At 37.6% G+C, this 18,233-nt stretch overlaps 1 protein-coding gene across 3 annotated transcripts; it reads right to left on the reverse strand.

Annotated features, from left to right (window-relative positions):
• Positions 1 to 49: 49 nt before the first annotated feature.
• On the reverse strand, positions 50 to 17,550 carry tfcp2 (transcription factor CP2). 3 transcript variants are annotated; one of them, XM_056257908.1, is made up of 17 exons: positions 17,258 to 17,550; positions 16,668 to 16,883; positions 15,792 to 15,943; positions 15,182 to 15,258; positions 14,849 to 14,954; positions 14,555 to 14,661; positions 13,952 to 14,104; positions 13,709 to 13,819; positions 7,046 to 7,134; positions 6,728 to 6,776; positions 4,950 to 4,991; positions 4,580 to 4,673; positions 4,230 to 4,320; positions 3,111 to 3,217; positions 2,566 to 2,708; positions 1,445 to 1,496; positions 50 to 1,337 (listed from the first exon to the last, which is right to left on the reverse strand). In XM_056257908.1, the coding sequence occupies exons 2-17, from the start codon at positions 16,787 to 16,789 to the stop codon at positions 1,300 to 1,302; spliced, it is 1,533 nt and encodes a 510-aa protein (XP_056113883.1). In that variant the 5' UTR covers positions 16,790 to 16,883; positions 17,258 to 17,550; the 3' UTR covers positions 50 to 1,299. The 3 variants fall into 3 exon arrangements, with proteins under 3 accessions (XP_056113883.1, XP_056113884.1, XP_056113885.1); XM_056257909.1 differs by lacking the exon at positions 4,950 to 4,991; XM_056257910.1 differs by lacking the exons at positions 50 to 1,337; positions 1,445 to 1,496 and having other exon boundaries at positions 2,643 to 2,752.
• Positions 17,551 to 18,233: the final 683 nt, after the last annotated feature.

Genomic DNA, 18,233 nt, shown 5'->3' on the forward strand with positions numbered 1-18,233 from the left:
CAATTTTCTTTATGATAAAAAGTTAATGGAGGATACAAAACCAAACCGCTTGATTCAATGTAATTTTAATCATTGCAATGACATGGTAAAGGGTCACAGACAATACCTCGCATCTTTTTACCATATTGGTCTGGCTTGCGTCTAGCACTAACCATGGCTACCTTTTCTCATGCAGTGCAATATTTCTCCCCTTTACCCCCCCTGCAAGATTAGTAAATCAGTGGTCATATCCAAAAGGAAACAAAAAGAAAGTAAAACATGATCTCTCTTTTTATACTGTAAAATAATTCTCTGGCAAGTTGGAAATTTGTAAAAAATCTATTCTAGTATATGTAACAAGAATGAAAAAACAAAAGTGGAGAGGGGTGTTAAGCACAATGTTAAAAAAATAAAATAAGACGCACGTATATAATGCCCACTGCTGCCGTTCATCTCCTGTCTGTAAAATAACGTGCACACGCAGCATCAACTGAAGAATCATCAGGGATCAAAGCTACAGAACCTAATATCATGCCCAACAGTCATAAAGAGTCACCTGAACAAGCCTTAAAAAAAAAAAATCAACAATTAACTTGAGGAACATCAGCGATTTGTGCAGCACTGCTTCAGTCAATTAAAGGTAGGGTGGCATTATCGATCGAATTTCATTCTGCGATCGTGTCAAGATCATACGCTAAACCATTTTTCCACAGGTGACAGTACTGACGACAACGTTCATCATGAATGGATGCAATTTCATAAGCGTCCTTGGAGTCTCAGTCTCCGTCTATGACATAACTTTGCACTTTTTACAGTGTTGTTTATAAAACGTGTATGGACTGCACTTCACATGGAGTTCTAGCATATGCACCTAAAATACTCATAGAATGACATCCAGGCAGTCAACACCAAATAACACTGTATTTAACGCCAGCCACTCTCTGTTTGAGCCGGTACGGCCTTAGTACATAATTACATTAGACAAAACCTATTTTTTTCTGCCTTTAAAAAAAGCAACAAAACAAACTGATGCAAAGAAAGGTAATAAAATAGAAATTCTATGATATGTTCTTTGCGAAATTTCATTTTTTGTAAATGGGAAGAGTTTGAAAAAGTCAGCACGCACTCCATAGACAACAACAGTGAGGGTTTCAAAATGGGTCAGGTGCCTTTTTTCCCTTTTCCCATGATCGTCTCCATTACTATTCCAAGCAAAGCGATCTTCAGTAAGGTCCAGGAAGTGTGCAGGGAATGGGCTGTGGGCTGAATCTTAAGAAAAACATAAGGGGACTCTTCACTCCCCCCCTTTATCCTTTGTTTTCACTTCAAAATGATGTGATAGCCATCGTTTGTTTCAGCTGAAAATTGAATTGAAAGAGTGAAAGTTATAAAACAGGTTACCTGGAAACAAAGATATGTTGGTTAAAACTTCTCAGTACTTAAAAAGAAACTGGCTCGCTCATACCTTTCATTGTGTCCAGGACAAAACACATCTCATCTTGAAAGTTCTGAATCATCTGTTTGAATGAGAACAAAGATTAAGTCAGAAAAAGAGAGAATAAGAGATCTTGCGTAATTAAAGTTGCGATGAAACAGAAGTAGCGCCATATTGTGACGTACATCTGAGTGTGTACGGATTATCGGAAAAGAAAGAATGTTGATTCTATGCAGCGGTTGTTGATTGGATTTTGAGTTGTGGGCGTGGCACTCAAGAATGAATGTAGGCTTGCAGTCATTTGAAGAGGGGTGGGGTTTAAGAGAGAGAGAAGTCTGTTGTTTTCAACTCTAAGATTGACATTTTGATTAAACATTATGAGCTCAAAAAAAGAAACATGGATGGATGAATGTTCATAACGAGATCTATAACATGCCTTTACAAAACAGACCTCATTTACTTTAAAACACGTTCTTGGTCTTATTGTGCATGTTACAACAATATTGAACTGGTTTTCATTTTTTAAACCACCATGTCTTCTTTTTTTCAACCCCATCATCCAAACTTCAGGCTCAATTCTGGTATGTAACACCCACTTTTTAAATTAATAATACAATTTAAATCAAGTCCTGGATCCTTTTTCTTGTTAAATTCTGAATATAATTTGGAAATATGTCACATTACAGCAGTAAAGTGGGTTGCAGTAAGGCCATTTTCATACTAGAGCTTGAACATACTGGTCAGCATGAACATTTTTGCAAATTTGGGTGCATACGGTACATGAGCACTCCAGTGTGGCACACAATTGGTGTGAAAGCAATCTGCTCTTATTTGTGGAAATGAACTGCTATCGATGATGGATTGATGACGACTGATGCACTGCAAGCACAGCAGCAGATTTGCAAGCTCTGCAGAAATGGCCTTTGGCGAGCAGCTCATGCAATGCATCTTCGGACCAAACAATCGAAACAAAGCGTGAAAACAGCTTTAAGCTTGCCCTCTATTAAGTAGCAATAGGGTTAATGTCAACAGAAAAGTGATCAATGCCATGCTTCTAAAGTGAAGGGAATGTTTCTATATTGAGCGCAGGTTGGTGCAAGGAAAACTAAACAAAAGTGAAGAAAAAGAAAGCCTGTAGAGGCCCTTACTACCTCATCACTGACTAACACATGGATACCAGTGGGTCCCTGCTTGAAGATCTGACTGATCTGGCGTGGAGAGATGCTGAAGAGCTGAGCCAACTTCTCTGTCAGTTCCACAGCTGTTAACTCCTCCAGATAGATAGCATGATACACTAAGATGGGGGTAAAGAAACATGAGACCCTAATCAACAAATCGCTGCATAGAAAAAAAAGAAAAGCAAAAACATTCAAATAAGATGGGATAACAAGCTATCAAAAATATGGAAAATTTTAAAACACCTGACAACATGAAATCAATACTGACCCTATATATTTTCTCTGGTTATTTGACCTCATTTACTATGTCCCAGGTCATATTGCGCATAAGTGTACATTATTCTAAAGTAAAAAAGCATTGCCGCCTCTAAAAAGCTTTCTATTTTGCTGACATAACCAGACCATGCAGGTAAGGAAAAAAATATTACCTAACATTTCATTCCAACAATAACTTGATATAATGTAATTATATTTCGTTTAATCTTTTTTTTTGTTGATCTAGTTGATGTCAAACTCACCGAAAAAAGTGTTACTAGTCCCGTCTCCATTCTCATGTTTCTGATGCTGTTCACGACCCTGTTGGGACTCCTGGCACACATAGATGGTGAGCCGTGGACGGACTACCCTGTACAAGAACATATACATACACGGTTAATATATAATTGTTAGTTCACAATAATATGTAAATATCAACAGCCCAGGAAAAAGCAAAACATGGAAACTGAACGCAGAAATAGAGTACTGTTCAAAAGTTTGTAGTACTTAAAAAAAAAAAAAAAAAAGAGAGAGAGAGAGAGATTAATGTTTTTATTCAGCAAAAAAATTATTAAATTTATTAAAAGTGACAGTAAAGGCTTTTACATTGTTACGGGAAATGTTCTAGTTCTAATAAATGCATTCTGGTCATCAAAGAATCCAGAATTCTTTTTTATTACGGTTTTTACAAAAATATTAAGCATTTATTTTCAATAAAATGAATGTACTATATTGTAGTTCAATAATGTTTTTTAATTCATATTTTATATTTTTTGAGGATTTTATGATATCAAATGATATTTATGCAGTAGATATAATACATTTTTTATCTGTTAACCACTTTTTGAGCATAGACCTGAAAATGAAATTTACAATTTAAACTGTCATAAATAATGAATGTTTTGGAGCACAGACTAAAGTTTGGTCTCTTTTTAAAGAAGACACCTGGCAGATTATTGCTAAAGTAAAAAAAAAAAAAAAAAAAAAAGTGAACTTAAAGTTATGAAAGTTTAAGTTTGTTTAAAAAATAAATAAAAAAAAGCACAAAAATACTATTTTACATTTGTATATGAAATAAATATTTTCCAAAACACGTTTTACTCTAAAACTTCAAGAAAATCAAAGCCATAAATCTAAAGAAGTTGTGTTCCAAATTTGACTTAAAATGAGCTTTTAGTAAGATTTCATATGGGCGCAGTACCAAACGTTCCCACTAGATAAAATTACTTTCCCACCCAGAGGAGTACAAATGTAACTTTTTTTCCAGGATCATTTAACTTTTTTTGAATCATGTCAATGATTTTTTTGTGTGTGTGTTCACATAGCAAATGCCAAAAAGAGTGTAGTGTACATATAGATGTACACAGATAACAGACACTTACCGCCCTTTAAGTGCGTTAAATAGTCGAATGCCATCAGCAGGTCCACAGATCTGGATGACATCCTCTCGGGTCAGTTTTAGCAGATCGGCACCTGAGGAATGTCAAAGGACAGTTGACACATTCACACTAGGATTTTTCATACTATACTAAAGGTAATATGGAATAAAGAGGCATATTGCATCTTTCTGAACACATTATGATGAGAGAATGAGATTGGAGAGCATGTGTTATCTGAATGAGAGTGATGTAAAGACCGGTGTGGCACTGTATGGTTGCTGAGTGAGCAAAGCCTGATGTGAGAGCTGTATGGAATGTGATGCACACTTATGTAAGCCCGATCGTCCCTTTACCCGAGAAGTTTGAGAAGAGACGGCAGAATGGCGAAAAACGGTTTCTATGGAGCCACTGCTGTGCTTCCTGTGGCGTTGCCGTGGGCAACAGATTCTGTTTGTTCGGGGGCAAAGAGAAAGGACAAAATAGGCCTTAGCACACTGACCATAATCTGATCATAATTTGTCTGTTTTTCCATTGAACAATCTCTCCACTGAAGTCAGACACACCCCCTTAAACTGTCTGGCCTTAGTTGAACCCACTTCAAATGTTCTTCTATACGAGTTCATCAACAGATTTAGTAACTTAAAATCCTTTGTACACAACCATGTTTTCCCTTTGGCAAATAAACATTTCAACATATTCATATAAGCAAATAAATTCATGTACCTGATTGCTTTCACTGTCTCTTGTAAGTAGGTGGCACGACAACTGTAAGGCAGAACGGTCTCTCAGTTTTAAAATCTCAGATTTGTCTGGAGTGTTATTATCTTGTTATGAGGAACTATGTGTTGACTAACGGGGCTTATATGTTACGTACGAAACAAAAAAACAATGGGCTAAAACCTCACATAACATCAGCCTATAAACGAATGCAAAAATTATGTAATGAGTCATTTTAAAAGTCTATTAGTTACAACAATCAATCAAATCAAACCAATCAATTATTGATTGTACAGATCAACCCGTACAAGTACGTTTACATCCAATTTGGTGTCTGTATATACACTACTGTTCAAAAATTTGGGATAGGCAAGATTTTTTTTTTAAAGAAGTCTCTTATGTTCACCAAGAATGCATTTATTTCATCAAAAATACAGTAGAAGTTATAATAATAATTTCTATTTTAATATATTTTAAAATTATTTATTCCTGTGATGCAAAGCTGAATTTTCAGCATAATTGCTCCAGTCTTCAGTGTCACATGATCCTTCAGAAAACATTATAATACGCTGATTTGCTGCTCAAGAAACATTTATTATAATGATCAATGTTGAAAACACTTGTGCTGCTTAAATATTTTGTGGAAACCATAATACTTTTTTGTCAAGATTCTTTGATGAAAAGAAAGATATACAAATCCTTCGTAACATTATAAATGTATTTACCAGCACTTTTGATCAATGTAAGGCATCCTTGATGAATAAATGTATTCATTTCTTTAAAAAAGAAAATCCTACTAAGCCCAAACCAAACAGCAGTGCATATATTATTTATATATATAAAAAAATAATATATATATATATATATATATATATATATATATATATATATATATATATATATATATATATATATATATATATATATATATACATAGGGGCTGGGCAATATGACATATATACTGTGCAATGGTTAAATAATGTCATGTCATGGTTCATATGTGGAAAGCTTAAATTCCCCACAACTAAAAAATAAAAATAAAATGGAAAAAAAGTACATTAGTATTTAATCTACTGGATTAAAAAGTATTTTACTTGTGTATATATATATAAAGTATATTTATAAACAAATACAAAATATATTTAAAAAAATATCAAATTTCCAGCAGAAAAACTAGATGTAACATTTTGGTCATGCTGCCCACCCCTATGCTGTATTATATAGTTCAACAAAAAAAAAGCTACAAGGGCCAATACAGCCTATGAAATGTGCTAATGAACATGCAAAAGCAACACAAAAAAGCATTTTACAGGAATGATAATAGCAGCTGCAACAATATGAATGAAAACAAAGGGTTTTTGATGCACTATTGCAGTTCTCCTGACACTCTTAAATGTACATGGAAGCATGGAGCATGCCACACACACACTATACTGAAGATAAGCTATTGACCATTCCATTCCCAAAACAGCTCAACTACTTGACTAGTAAAGATGGTATGATCAGTTATGAATTAATGCTTGTTCAATCATAATATATCATTCAAATGAGAGCATGTAGTATGCAGAAATGTTGTAAGAGAAGAAACACACAAGAGAACACTGGGATGAATCAATCAAAGACTAAGTCTCAGTCAAAGTGCTACGCAGTTTGCTTATCATATCTCAATGAACATATGGACAGAATGTCACTAGAAACGTTTAATGAATGTTACATTATGCCATTGAGAGCAGTGGATCTCACATATGAGAGAAGATGGGTGAAGAGAACAGATACACACTCACATCTGCTAACTGTACGACAGGCTCTGGCTGGTGATTGGGTGAACCATTTCTGCAAGACAAAACCATAAGCCATTAGATGGCCACACATGAAAGTAAATCAATGCATGTTATTCCAAGGAAGACAAATGTCTCCTTGGCCAATATAACAATATATAATAAATTGTTCTTTTTTTTTATTCAGTATCCTTTTTTGCTCAGTTATATGTCATATTACTGAAGTAAAATGGTTTATTAGCAATGCATTTTCTATGCAAGTTTTGTCTAAATTGACTAAGGATTGACTATAAAGCTCACAAAAAGACGATCAATGTTTCCTACCCTTCATTCACAGAAAAGCTGTTGTGGGAGCTATTGAAACCTGGTGATGGGGAGTTGTTGACATATGTAGCCTCAGGCCATGGAGAGCACTGGATATACACACAAAAAAACAATATCATGAAAATATTGAACGAGAAAGGGATGAAGGAAATGGGTATAAAGATGTAAAATTAACAGATTAATAACTTTATCTTATTATATAATAACATGTGGACATTTTTTCTTTGGAGACATTTGCAGTTGGAAAAAGGTAATGAATTTCAATAAGTTATTGCAATAGTCAGCAAATCGCAAAATGTTAAAAAACTGCAATAATATTGTATTGTGGAGGTCTTTGGTGATTCCCACCCCCCTTCAGAACTGCCTTAATTCTTCGTGGCAAAAATTCGACAAGTTGCTGGAAACATTCCTCGGAGATTTTGGCCCATATTGACATGATAGAATCACGTAGTTGCTGCAAATTTGTCCCGTTCCACCACATCCCAAAGTTGCTTTGTTGGATTGAGATCTGGTGATTGTGGAGGCCATTTGAGTATACTGTATAGTGAACTTATAGTGAAATTCGTTATGTTTAAGAAACCAGTTTGAGATGATTTGAGTTTTGTGATATGGCATGTGTTGCGAGCAGGGTGGGGCCGAGGGCCGTGAGAGAATGGTGCGAGGCCGGTGGCGTGTTTGATAAGTGACACCTGCACGCTGCACAGGTCACATTTCTCTTACAGAGGAGCTACGAAAGCATAAAAGGAGGAGCGACGACAGTGAAGGATGACAGAGGACCAGGCCTGGACTTTTATGTTATGTTTTGTTTATGTGTGTGTGGCGCCTTTACTTCCATTTTGTTGTTTGTTTATTTTATGATTATTAAAGTTTGTTAAATGTTCACCGGTTCTCGCCTCCTCCTTCCCATAACAACATACTTCGTTACAGCGCGTTATCCTGCTGAAAGTAGCCATCAGAAGGATGGCTACTTTCTGTGGTCATATGGTCATAAAGGGATGGACATGGCCAGCAACAATACTCAAGAAAATATCCCCCAAACCATTACACCACCAGCAGCCTGAACCCTTGATACAAGGCAGGATAAATCCATGCTTTTGGTGTTTACACCAAATTCTGACTCTACCATCTGAATGTCGCATTAGAAATTGAGACTCATCAGACCAGGCAATATATTTCCAATCTTCTATTGTCCAATTTTGGTGAGCCCGTGCGAATTGTGGCCTCAGTTTGCTGTTCTTATCTGACAGGAGTGGCACCAGTGTGTCTTCTGCTGCTGTAGCTCATCTGCTTCAAGGTTCGACGTGTTGTGTGTTCAGAGAGGCTCTTCTGTCCACCTCGATTGTAACGAGTGGATATCTGAGTTACTTGATGCGTTGCAATTCGCATACTATTCATCCTAAATAGTATTTGAAATTAGAATTTGTGTGTCCCAAAATCGTAGTATGTTGAAATGAGTTTTCCAAAGAGACCCTGATGGTCTACTTTTTCCGGTTTAGAATACAATCCAAGCACACTCTAATGTCTTATATTGCCCACAACACATTGCACTTTGGGCAAGGTTTCGATTAGAACTACAAACACAAATAAAAAGTGTTTTAAAAAAAACACAAACATGGCAAATGTGTGAGCCCGATGGTTAAGTAGAGAGGTTTAGATAAAGGGGTTTGAGTGATTAACAATCAGTATCTATCTAACCTGATGAAAATATATTGTTATTGTTAACATTGAATATATTCAATGTTATCCACATTATATTTCATCAGCAACAGCATCTTGAACTTTTGTAAATATATGTTTGGTTATTAACTTTTAAATGCATCATTATGTAAATTGCAAACACATGAGGACAGTCTCCGCATGAAAGAACCATGACTGACAGATCAACGTGCTACTACATTTCTCTCCGAAACTGTAGGAAATTAAATTGAATGTGGAGGATTTTAAGTGTGACAAGATGATTGACAGGGCAGTTTACAGCTGCAGTCCGCAGTTTTTCCTCTTTGTCGCCATCTCTGTTCAAAATCTGCAATATCAGTAATTCACGGAATTATCAACTTTACGTGAGTTGTACCTCGGCACGGCCCAGCGCAGAGGAATCCAATGTTTTGAGGAGAATGTGCGGCTGTCAATCACCGTGCGGTGTGGATACTGTCATTCGCAATCACAGATTCTACTTTTTGGAAGTATGACCAACATAAGAATTTTCACCCTAAAATGCCATCTGAACAAGTAAGAAACATCCACTTTTCTAATTTGTTAACATCAGCATTGCGTGACTACATTTACAGCCCTTCAGATATTTATCCTTGTTTTCGCATGCCCGGTTGCCGTCTCTTTTTCCAAACTCTCAGTCCAAAGTCTTTTGCATTTTACAACGGGTGAATCTCTAGTTGTCACTGGTGATTGTCGTTTGAAACTTTCTGGATCCGCCATCAAATTAATAAGTTTAATTATATCAAGTGCTGTGAGAAAAGGCTATAAATCTCCACCTCCAGCATCCTCACTCGCAATATAGCCTACTAGCCGAGACTCCTTCTTTATGTGTACAGATGTGACGTAATGACTCAATATAGCCTACTAGCCGAGACTCCTTCTTTATGTGTACAGATGTGACGTCATGACTCAATATAGCCTACTAGCCGAGACTCCTTCTTTATGTGTACAGATGTGACGTCATGACTCAATATAGCCTACTAGCCGAGACTCCTTCTTTATGTGTACAGATGTGACGTAATGACTCAATATAGTCTACTAGCCGAGACTCCTTCTTTATGTGTACAGATGTGACGTCATGACTCAATATAGCCTACTAGCCGAGACTCCTCCTTTATGTGTACAGATGTGACGTCATGACTCAATTTAGCCTACTAGCCGAGACTCCTTTATGTGTACAGATGTGACGTCATGACTCAATATAGCCTACTAGCCGAGACTCCTCCTTTATGTGTACAGATGTGACGTCATGACTCAATATAGCCTACTAGCCGAGACTCCTCCTTTATGTGTACAGATGTGACGTCATGACTCAATATAGCCTACTAGCCGAGACTCCTTCTTTATGTGTACAGATGTGACGTCATGACTCAATATAGTCTACTAGCCGAGACTCCTTCTTTATGTGTACAGATGTGACGTCATGACTCAATATAGCCTACTAGCCGAGACTCCTTCTTTATGTGTGCAGATGTGACGTCATGACTCAATATAGCCTACTAGCCGAGACTCCTCCTTTATGTGTGCAGATGTGACGTCATGACTCAATATAGCCTACTAGCCGAGACTCCTCCTTTATGTGTACAGATGTGACGTCATGACTCAATATAGCCTACTAGCCGAGACTCCTCCTTTATGTGTACAGATGTGACGTCATGACTCAATATAGCCTACTAGCCGAGACTCCTCCTTTATGTGTACAGATGTGACGTCATGACTCAATATAGCCTACTAGCCGAGACTCCTCCTTTATGTGTACAGATGTGACGTCATGACTCAATATAGCCTACTAGCCGAGACTCCTCCTTTATGTGTACAGATGTGACGTCATGACTCAATATAGCCTACTAGCCGAGACTCCTTCTTTATGTGTACAGATGTGACGTCATGACTCAATATAGTCTACTAGCCGAGACTCCTTCTTTATGTGTACAGATGTGACGTCATGACTCAATATAGCCTACTAGCCGAGACTCCTTCTTTATGTGTGCAGATGTGACGTCATGACTCAATATAGCCTACTAGCCGAGACTCCTCCTTTATGGGTACAGATGTGACGTCATGACTCAATATAGCCTACTAGCCGAGACTCCTTCTTTATGTGTGCAGATGTGACGTCATGACTCAATATAGTCTACTAGCCGAGACTCCTCCTTTATGTGTACAGATGTGACGTCATGACTCAATATAGCCTACTAGCCGAGACTCCTTCTTTATGTGTACAGATGTGACGTCATGACTCAATATAGCCTACTAGCCGAGACTCCTTCTTTATGTGTACAGATGTGACGTCATGACTCAATATAGCCTACTAGCCGAGACTCCTTCTTTATGTGTGCAGATGTGACGTCATGACTCAATATAGCCTACTAGCCGAGACTCCTTCTTTATGTGTACAGATGTGACGTCATGACTCAATATAGCCTACTAGCCGAGACTCCTTCTTTATGTGTACAGATGTGACGTAATGACTCAATATAGTCTACTAGCCGAGACTCCTTCTTTATGTGTACAGATGTGACGTCATGACTCAATATAGCCTACTAGCCGAGACTCCTTCTTTATGTGTACAGATGTGACGTCATGACTCAATATAGCCTACTAGCCGAGACTCCTCCTTTATGTGTACAGATGTGACGTCATGACTCAATTTAGCCTACTAGCCGAGACTCCTTTATGTGTACAGATGTGACGTCATGACTCAATATAGCCTACTAGCCGAGACTCCTCCTTTATGTGTACAGATGTGACGTCATGACTCAATATAGCCTACTAGCCGAGACTCCTCCTTTATGTGTACAGATGTGACGTCATGACTCAATATAGCCTACTAGCCGAGACTCCTTCTTTATGTGTACAGATGTGACGTCATGACTCAATATAGTCTACTAGCCGAGACTCCTTCTTTATGTGTACAGATGTGACGTCATGACTCAATATAGCCTACTAGCCGAGACTCCTTCTTTATGTGTGCAGATGTGACGTCATGACTCAATATAGCCTACTAGCCGAGACTCCTCCTTTATGTGTGCAGATGTGACGTCATGACTCAATATAGCCTACTAGCCGAGACTCCTCCTTTATGTGTACAGATGTGACGTCATGACTCAATATAGCCTACTAGCCGAGACTCCTCCTTTATGTGTACAGATGTGACGTCATGACTCAATATAGCCTACTAGCCGAGACTCCTTCTTTATGTGTGCAGATGTGACGTCATGACTCAATATAGCCTACTAGCCGAGACTCCTCCTTTATGTGTGCAGATGTGACGTCATGACTCAATATAGCCTACTAGCCGAGACTCCTCCTTTATGTGTACAGATGTGACGTCATGACTCAATATAGCCTACTAGCCGAGACTCCTTCTTTATGTGTACAGATGTGACGTCATGACTCAATATAGCCTACTAGCCGAGACTCCTCCTTTATGTGTACAGATGTGACGTCATGACTCAATATAGCCTACTAGCCGAGACTCCTCCTTTATGTGTACAGATGTGACGTCATGACTCAATATAGCCTACTAGCCGAGACTCCTTCTTTATGTGTACAGATGTGACGTCATGACTCAATATAGTCTACTAGCCGAGACTCCTTCTTTATGTGTACAGATGTGACGTCATGACTCAATATAGCCTACTAGCCGAGACTCCTTCTTTATGTGTGCAGATGTGACGTCATGACTCAATATAGCCTACTAGCCGAGACTCCTTCTTTATGTGTGCAGATGTGACGTCATGACTCAATATAGCCTACTAGCCGAGACTCCTTCTTTATGTGTGCAGATGTGACGTCATGACTCAATATAGTCTACTAGCCGAGACTCCTTCTTTATGTGTACAGATGTGACGTCATGACTCAATATAGTCTACTAGCCGAGACTCCTTCTTTATGTGTACAGATGTGACGTCATGACTCAATATAGCCTACTAGCCGAGACTCCTTCTTTATGTGTACAGATGTGACGTCATGACTCAATATAGTCTACTAGCCGAGACTCCTTCTTTATGTGTACAGATGTGACGTCATGACTCAATATAGCCTACTAGCCGAGACTCCTTCTTTATGTGTACAGATGTGACGTCATGACTCAATATAGCCTACTAGCCGAGACTCCTTCTTTATGTGTACAGATGTGACGTCATGACGCAATATAGCCTACTAGCCGAGACTCCTTCTTTATGTGTACAGATGTGACGTCATGACTCAATATAGCCTACTAGCCGAGACTCCTTCTTTATGTGTACAGATGTGACGTCATGACGCAATATAGCCTACTAGCCGAGACTCCTTCTTTATGTGTACAGATGTGACGTCATGACGCAAAGACATGCTGGAATTTCCCGCGGAAATCCACCAGTACCACTAAAATTAAAAACATTATTATAAGCTTACCGTTTTGAATCGAGCTAAGGCAAGCAGATAGTTTTGAACACTGGCTGGTTATGTACTTGCTCAAATTTATTTTGGATAATTTTTAACCCAAAAAAGTTACGGACTGGGGCTTTAAACAGTGACAGGATGCATGCAACTCAGCGTCAGAGCTGTCCGTTAAAGACGCAATAATGACGAAGTATTGTGTCCCAAAGCTTGCCTACTCTTCTGCTACACACTCAAAAGTACTTTTTCTTCACAAAAACAGTACGAACTAGTCTGGCCATTCTCCTCCAACCTCTGGCATAAACAAGTCATTTTCATGCGATTGATTGGCTGATTATATATTTGCATTAACGAACAGTCGAATAGGTGTAGCTAATAAAATTGCTGGTGAGTGTATTAATTTATCTCTAGCTATTAGAGACAAATTCAATAATTTCATTAATACATATTATAATTAAACAATCATTATAATATTATTAAATTAAAATCTGTAATATTAGAGAGACAAATTTATTTAAATTTAAATATTCATGAAAACCTATGCTTTCCAAGGCAGCAGATACACACCTCAGTGAGAATTGTGGTTTCATATGAAGGCTGGTATTTCTCCTTTTCCTGCGGTGCTCGTTTCTCCATTTTTTCTCGGTCTGTTTTCTGCTTTCTGTCAGCACCTTTAGGCTAAACACAAAAAATACCAAGTATTTCCATTGATTTTTTTAGGAAGATCCTGTTTCCGTAGTAAGGTTACACAAAAATGATGCTGCACTGGTGTCACATTGTAATTGTTTATCAGCGCAGGCCTCAGCCCACCTTAAAAACTTTGATTTGGCAGCTGGCGGAGTGCTGGTGCTCAGTGTACTCCCCGGCCTCGTTCTCCTTGAAAGTGTCGATTTGAACACGGAACGGCACTCCCTTCTCTCCTCCATGCTTACGCATGGTGAACTCTGTGCTGATACAATGGACCTAAACAAGCAGGAAAATAATGAGTAACAGTGAATAATATTTAAAAAACATTTTTGAAAATTGTCAAAAAATAAAATAAATTGTCCACAGCATACAATTAAAGTCAATGGGATGCAGTGTTGCTTTGGACCATACAAACTCCCATTGTATGTTTATAAACTGCTGAAAAGTTCTACAGAAAGAAAGTAAGTCATGCAGGTTTGGAATGTCATGAGGGTGAGTAAATGATGACAGAATTTTAATTTTTTTAAGTGAACTATCCCTTAAGATGGTTAAAATCCATCCTAATAAGGAAGTCTAAGTTCAATTGGTTAAAGTACATAGATTGTGTATGGATGGCTAAATAAAATAAAAAAGACACAGATCAAACCTCATCTTTGGATTTTTAAGGCTCCACTGACAGTGTCTGGGAGAGTTGTTCTTGAGGTCAGCAAAAGCAGTCTATGATACCTGAATAAACACAGAGGTCCTTTTCGAGGGGTCCCAGAGGAACTCCACAGTGTTGAGCTGTGTAGGGTTTGCCCTGGGATCGACCACCCCTACCGACATTGGGATATCTGTAGATTTCAGTGCAAGCATGTTATTAATGTATAATAAATTCCTACATATCCACAACATTGATATATTGGTAGTTAATTTATATTTGAGTGACAATTACTCACAATCTGTTTATTATTATCTTACTGGGAAGTGGTTATAATCTTATCTTTCACTTTCTGTGAAGTCATCGGTTACAGTATTTACCTAAATCAAGGATTCTGTCTCCCGGTCTATTCCAGCGCCAGCCCTCTAGCTGCTGGTGTTCAGTGTACTGAAGCCGGCGGTCGTGAAACACGACGCGGATAATACTCTGCAGGGAGTAACCACACGGAAAATAACAGTTGAGATCAACCACAGATAGTCACAAGAAACACATATGATTCATCAGGTCCTCTTCTGATATAATACAGTGAGATTAACCTGAACACTTAAAGGATTTTCAACAGCTAATGAGATCCAGCCTTGATGCGAGTATAATCCTGTATGTGGGAAGCATGAATTATGGGGGATAAGAAAGAACAGACAGCAAATCCTCACCTTTACCATTTTCCCATTTATCTCAGGAAGCTCTCCAATTTTCCGATTGTCCAGCATTCGAATCTCATAAGACTGTCCTGCAGCCGGTGGGAAAAAGTTTATAGCAATACCAGTAAAACCAGTTTACATCTCTTGTTACTCTGCTTTTTATGCTTCCCTCTGTATAAAGAATTGAATAGTTTATGGAAACATTGGATCATAATTTAAGGTTGGAAGCTCTTACATATCATGCATGAAAGAAATAACAAATAAATAATTTGACTTAAACAGAACAGTTTAACCAAAGATTAATCAATTCTGTAACAAATGTATGTATCACTCACTGTTAGTTAATGCTTTAACTAACATTAACTAATTGACCTTACTGTAAAGTGTAACCAAAAAAAATCTTACTGACCCCAAATTTTTCAACAGTAATGTATTTTCCAAGTCTCCAGAGGAACTAGCTCTTTAATCTTTTAATTTGTTTGTTTTAATAAACTATTAAGAATTTTAGAATTGTATAAGTTCTGTGTATTAACAGATTTATATTGACAACCTAAAGCTATTTCAAACATATCAGAATTGAAGGAAAGTTCTGACAATCTTCAGCAAGTGTTGCTGAACAGACCTTGATTGAGGTAGGTGAGTGTCTCATCGTGTAGCTTGACAGCAGGAGAGGTGGCGGCACACAGAACGTACTGGAAGGGAAGGATCTTATTGTCGCTTTCTGGAGGTAAATTTGACTCCTCCTGCTTAAAGATGGGGAGAGCTAGCACATCACTAAAAAACAGCAAGAAAAGGGGGAAAAAATTGACAAATTTATAGATTTGGACATTTCAGACAAGCCCAAGAAGCACATTTCTAATGCTATTTAAACATCTGAGAGCAAATCATCACAGATGGCAGAGCAGGACTGGAACATGTGGTTTATAGCAGACCGCTACTTCGTTACCTGGAGACCAGATCATGAGGCTAGCCGCTAGACAGTGCATCTTTCTACCTCACAACAGGGCAATCCATTTTACTTTAACCATTTAAATCAAAGAAAAAATTGTACTTTTATTTTACATGTGATTTGTCAGTTTGTCTCTCCATGGTAAAAAAAAACACTTGAAACCCCAAATGTGGGATAAAACACCTCATCAAAGCATACACACGATAACCTCGCCACAAATAGACCTGTAGTTTTCTAAATGGTTAATTTTCTGCACATAAGTCATGTAAGAGAACACAAGATATTTATAGACCTTTATAGAAGGTCAGATGCATTCATCATGACATTTTAAACAGCCTGGAGTGACATGTGAACAGTAGAAGTTGTTGGAATAGACATAGTAGGCAAGTAAAATAGATTAAACAACACTCTGAATAAGATAAAAACACATAACAGCTGAATATACAGTATTTTAAAGAGCTTCAATTCAACAAAAATTACATTTATCAAACCATACAGGTCTCAGGAGGACACACCAAAAACAATCTAAGCATCCCTAAACAAACTCACCTCATGCTGTATGCACCAGCTCCAAGTTCTTGCCCGATCCCTGACAGACTGGCATCAAAGTCCTGGACCAGACCAGACTCAATCACCTCATCGGCCAGAGGTAGTTTTAGAGCCCAAGCCATGACTTTAGACCTCCAATTCAAGTGAACTAAGGAACAAATGAATCACAGTCCTGACAGTCTCCCTTTAGGTTTAGGGATGATCACAGACGCCTGTCTAAAGAAACAAAGGGGGCAAATGGATTACGTGGGTCATATATTAAGTTGTATTATATGGTAAAAAAAAAAAAAAAAATCATTCTGACCTGAAAAATAAGTTGTTTACAAGTTCAAGAAAAATCTTTTAAGTATTATTTATTATTACTAGATCAAATATAACGCTTAAGACAGAACATTGCATCACAAATCCCCAAAATGACTAACGTTAAATTCAGAAGTAACGTTAAGTTACTAACAAACCCTACACATGACGAACACATAACGTTATTACATTAAACAAGTCAGTTGGCGGGAAAAACGTATCGTATAAAGATATCGTAAATAATAAAATGTTTGCTGTATCATATATGGCATTGTAAGCGTGTAAATTACCTCTGACAGCAGTCAGATAAAGAATGTAGTAAAGCTCATCGTTTCACGCCATTTTCCCACCCATCGTCCTTCTTTTGGCAAGACAACTTCGTTTTGCTCGAAAGAAGACAGATTAATTTCCTTCACCGGTCGCTCTAAAAAGTGACGACGCTGCAAACAATTCGAAGATAATTTATCAGGTTGAGTTTTGTTTGAATAAATGTCTTATGTATAATATAACATGTTTGTTTATCTCTTCTACTCTGTAGAAATTGCCGTAATATCCGCAGTACTCTCCCTCACTAACGGCTGGAACATCGAACGGCTCAAGAGCATTAGCGGCCTCAATCGCCCTGGAGGTGCATTGCAACATAGTATACTATGGCCTTTCTACCCATGTTTCTACCTGTCTATGCTTTCTACGCGTGTTTTTCTAATCGAAATTTATAATGAAGGAATATAGTGCAAACACGAAACAAAACATTTAATAAAGTAATATTTAAAAAGTAAGTAATACAATAGATAAGATAAGACACTTTATAGTGATAAAACATTAGGCTAGGAAGGAACCCTGTGGACTAATAAGTAGAAATAATAAGTGATATGAGCTTTATATACAGCAGATGCCATTGAAAACACGGTCTATCCCTCACAGCCTCGCTTTCACACCTGTGCTGCAATAAATACGGTCTATTAAAAGTAGCTATAAACAAAAAAGTACCTAAATGTTTTGCCTCAAAATACAGCAGTTGTTACATCCATCCATCAATCAATCAATCAATAAAAAAACCCAAATCATTCGGAAAGCTTCATACACTTTTTTGAAGATACCACACTTACTACGACTTTAGAGAAGGATAATAAGCATTGATGATATTTTGGTAGAAAATATGGTTACCATGGCAATGGCAAATTTTTTTTTTTTTACTTAGTAACAAATAACCATGCTATTTTAAGGCCACAGACCATAAATAATACCATGTTTTGCTGCATTATT

This window comes from Rhinichthys klamathensis, unplaced genomic scaffold (assembly GCF_029890125.1).
Source record: "Rhinichthys klamathensis goyatoka isolate OS25496 unplaced genomic scaffold, OSU_Roscu_1.1 h1tg000147l_1, whole genome shotgun sequence".
NCBI classification, from domain to species: Eukaryota; Metazoa; Chordata; class Actinopteri; order Cypriniformes; family Leuciscidae; genus Rhinichthys; species Rhinichthys klamathensis.